General features: G+C 55.9%; 1 protein-coding gene across 1 annotated transcript in view; it reads left to right on the top strand.

Annotated features, from left to right (window-relative positions):
• The window catches only part of EFNA4 (ephrin A4), a 4530-nt gene extending 654 nt beyond the window's left edge, over positions 1 to 3876 (top strand). Inside the window, exons 2-4 of the mRNA XM_024748089.1 lie at positions 2001 to 2296; positions 2701 to 2766; positions 3157 to 3876. Of these exons, the coding sequence (XP_024603857.1) occupies positions 2001 to 2296; positions 2701 to 2766; positions 3157 to 3293 (499 nt within the window). The 3' untranslated portion in view covers positions 3294 to 3876. The remainder of the gene's footprint in view (positions 1 to 2000; positions 2297 to 2700; positions 2767 to 3156) is intronic.

The following is a 3876-nucleotide window of genomic DNA, read 5'->3' as shown; positions in this document are numbered from 1 at the left end:
GTTGGAGGCGGCGGGGGAGGAGGGAGGGGCGAGGCGTGCTCGGGGTCCCCCACCCCTGCCCGCACGCGTTGGGGGCCGAGAGGGGGACCCCAGCCCCGAAGGCAGTCGGTGGGGTCTCGGAGCCGGCAGCCCGCACCCGAGAGACCTCGGCCTGCACTCCGAGCCCCGCCCCTCTCGCTTCTCTCTTGGTGATCGCCAGCCTCCTAACGGCCCGAGCTGGAGCCGGCGGACTTGCGGCGGGGCGGGGGGGCTTTACTCTTGTGAAAGAAGGTTACTCTCCTGCTCGCTTGGCCTTCCCTTTGGTGCTACTCTTTCTCCTGATCTCATTCTGTAACTCTGCTTTCATCTCGTCATTATTAGTCCTATTTCTGTGCAGTCTCGGCCCTGCCCTTCTAGCTGAATCACCTTTAGGCAAGTCGTTTGACCTCCCTAACCTCAGTTATCTCATCTGTAAAATGGGCTAATAACGCCTAGTACCCTGGGAAGTCAGGCGGACTAACCGAGGTCATGTGTGTGAAAGAGGTGCAGGCTGCACAGATATAAACTATTATTTATTTCTCTCTCCTGAGCTGCCTGCCTTTGAATGTCGATACTTTTTCCTGTTTCCATCCTCCTCCCCAATTCTCCCTGCCTCCCTCTGCTTTCTCCATCTGTTTTTCTTTCTGATTTTCACTTAAGGCAATCTGTGACACCGTTTGCTCACTCACATTTATTAAGCGTGTACTCTGTGCCGGGATCTGTGCTAGGGTGCTGGGGGTTAGAGATAAGACCTAGGCTCTGCCCTCTGGGAGCCCAAAGAACCCCTGGGCCAGCAAGCTTCAGGACAGGTCATTACAATACCAATGCTGTGTGATAAGAGCTATTATTGTCCTCCAACTCTGAATTCCTCACTCTCTGTTCTAGACCTGTGCTTCTGCATCACTTGGAGGTTTTGTTAAAAATTCAGGTTGCTAGCCCCTAAGCCTGAGGTTTCTGGCTCCTTCATTCAATCCACAAATATTTGTGGAGCGCTGTCCTTGTGCAAGACACTTTTCCAGGCACTGGGGATGCCGTGGAACAAAATGTACAAAGGCCCAGCTTGTGTTCCAGTAGGTCTGAGCTGAGCCGAGGAATCTGCATTTCTAATCAGAACTCCAGATGCAGGTGATCTTAAGACCACCCATAGAGAGACAGTTGGGGGCCTTTCATAAGTCAAGCTGGACTCTCTGTATGGTGGGGATGCGGGGGGTGGGGGAGTGATTCATACTCTATTTGATGCTGGAGGGGGACAGCATGTCCCAGGTTTTCCCACCTGTACTGGCTCCCCCAGGCAGGTGGAAGGGAGTCCTGAGGAGGCCAAAGATTGGGGGATATGTGGAGGGGGTCCCCCTCTTCATATGGCACTTGATTGTCCTGGCCAAAAAAAAAAAAAAAAGGGGGGTTCCCACTATCCCCTCCCTCATTTTTTTTTTTTTTTTACTATGGCATTGTTTTCAGCATTGAATTGAGGTCTTAAAAGGCAAGCCTTCCTCTTTATGCACCTGTTAATGAGGATACTGTTCCCAGGCTCCATCTCTAGTCTGTGACTGCTCTGTGGGCCCAGATCTGTGCCCCTTGCCTCTGTGCCCCAGCTTCTTCACAGCAGCCCTCCACCTAACATTTATCAAGCACAGGTGCTATACCAGGCTCTGTCTTGAGCACTAGGGCTAGATAGGTGGGTGGCAGCTCCCACCCAAAAGCTAGGCTGTGGTGAGTGGCCTTGTCACATTTGGGCTATGTGGTTATAGGCACTGCAGTCCCTTAACCTCTCTGAACCTGTGAATCGGTTACCTCATCCTTTTCTTGTACTCTGTCTCTCAAGAGGTGTCAGTCTGGAGAACTCAGGCCTTCCTAAGCTGCTCCCTCCCCAGCAGGTGGGGGATTGGCTGGAGGGGACCATTGGGAAGGGGTATCTCTGACCCTCGTGCCGCAGGTGTGCCATGCCGTGAGCCCCTCCGCCCTCACCTACCTTATGCCTGCAGGCTGCTTCGAGGAGACGCCGTGGTGGAGCTGGGCCTCAAGGATTACCTAGACATCTTCTGCCCACACTATGAGGGTCCAGGGCCCCCTGAGGGCCCTGAGACATTTGCGTTATACATGGTGGACTGGCCAGGCTATGAGGCCTGCCGGGCCGAGGGGCCGGGTGCCTTCAAGCGCTGGGAGTGCTCCCTGCCTTTCGCTCCCTTTGGCCCTGTTCGATTCTCAGAGAAGATTCAGCGCTTCACGCCCTTCTCCCTTGGCTTCGAATTCTTGCCTGGAGAGACCTACTACTACATCTGTGAGTGAAGATGGGCACACTGGCTGCCTCCTGGGGAAGGTGGGGAGGGGAATGGGGCTACCTGCCATTGCTAGCAGTCAAGGCAGAGATCCTGAGGGGTGGGGGAATGAGAGGACTGGGAAGGAAGGCTAGGCCTAGGAGGGGGGAGTGGACAGGGGGCCTGAGTCCAGGACCGAGTAGGGGGACATCTAGAGTGAACCAATAGAGAGGAGGGGAAAGGAAGAGGAGCCAGGAAAGAGGACATGAGTAGGGTCACAGATGGGCCCCTAGATGTGGCCCCAAAATAAGGAAAAGCTTTCCAGGGAACTGGAGAGAAAAGAAGCTGGGAGGGTTTGAAACGCAGTCTGAGGCATGCAAACTAGCCTGTGCTAACTTCTTCCTCCCAATTTCCCACCACCCAGCAGTGCCAACTCCGGAGAGTCCTGGCCAGTGCTTGAGGCTCCAGGTGTCTGTCTGCTGCAAGGAGGACAGTGAGTGGGTTGGGGCAGGGGAGCAACCCTTCTGGCTAGTGTGGGGCCCTCAGGAATGAGGGGAGGAGTGGGAAGAATCTGGGAGCATCAAACTCTGAGGAACCTCTCCCCGCCCCATTTAGCCTGTGGGAGCCTCCCCTACACAAAGGGAATGGCATCTCCAGGGGCAAGGCTGTCCAAGGCCTTAGCTGAACTGGTGGTCTCTAATGGCAACTGGGAGGAGACTTGGAAGTTGGGGCTTAGAGATGATGAGGTGGTAGATTATGGGAAGGGATTGGCCAGTTCGGGAGACCCCTTAGAGAGGGGTGGGAGTGAACAGGTAATGGGGAGAGCAGGAAGGAGGCTGCTGAAGCAGGAGGACCCATCAGTGCTACCCCCTCCCCCTCACAGAGCCTGAGTCAGCCCATCCTGTTGGGAGCCCTGGAGAGAGTGGCACGTCAGGGTGGCAAGGGGGGGCCACTCCCAGCCCCCTCTGTCTCTTGCTGCTGCTGCTGCTCCCAATTCTGCGTCTCCTGAGAGTTCTCTGAGCCAAGCGGACCCTTCCTGCCACCCCCAGGAACCAGAGCCCTCCCAAGACTCCCCGGAGGAGGGCCCCTGCCCCCTACCTGAGCTGGGAGGGCCAAGCCAGACAGACAAGATGGAATAGTGATGGGGGAGGTCAGAGGGTCTGGGGTGACCCTTCCAGGTGCCGGCCTCCTCATCACAGGCTGAAGACGAGCTGCAGGGGAGCTGCAGACAGCCCTGGGCACCCTGGAACAGAGGCAAGACAAACATAGGGTCTCTGTCAGCTGCTTTGATATTCTCATCCCATCCCCCAGGAAGACTGGGATTTGATGGGATCGGATCCTTGAGCCTGCTGGGGGCCAAGGCCGAAGACCTGGGGACAGGTGATTGCTGGACCAGGTCAAGCAGGAAGCCCAGGCTTGCCATCTGTGCCCAGTGCCCTGTGGGCCTCTTCCCTGGGGCAGCACCTTTCCTCCCCAGGGGGTCACCCACTTGTCTTCTGTGAAGACGGACTTGCCATGAGGTCGAATTTCATGCCAATTTGTATTTTTATAAGTGTCTGGACCAAGCCTTCAATAAACCACCCATCTTTTTGTTGCTTTCCCC

This window comes from Neophocaena asiaeorientalis, unplaced genomic scaffold (assembly GCF_003031525.2).
Source record: "Neophocaena asiaeorientalis asiaeorientalis breed wild unplaced genomic scaffold, Neophocaena_asiaeorientalis_V1.1 scaffold76, whole genome shotgun sequence".
Lineage (NCBI taxonomy): Eukaryota > Metazoa > Chordata > Mammalia > Artiodactyla > Phocoenidae > Neophocaena > Neophocaena asiaeorientalis.
Note: the sequence above shows the minus strand (reverse complement) of the source record. Positions and strands in the feature narration are given on the sequence as shown.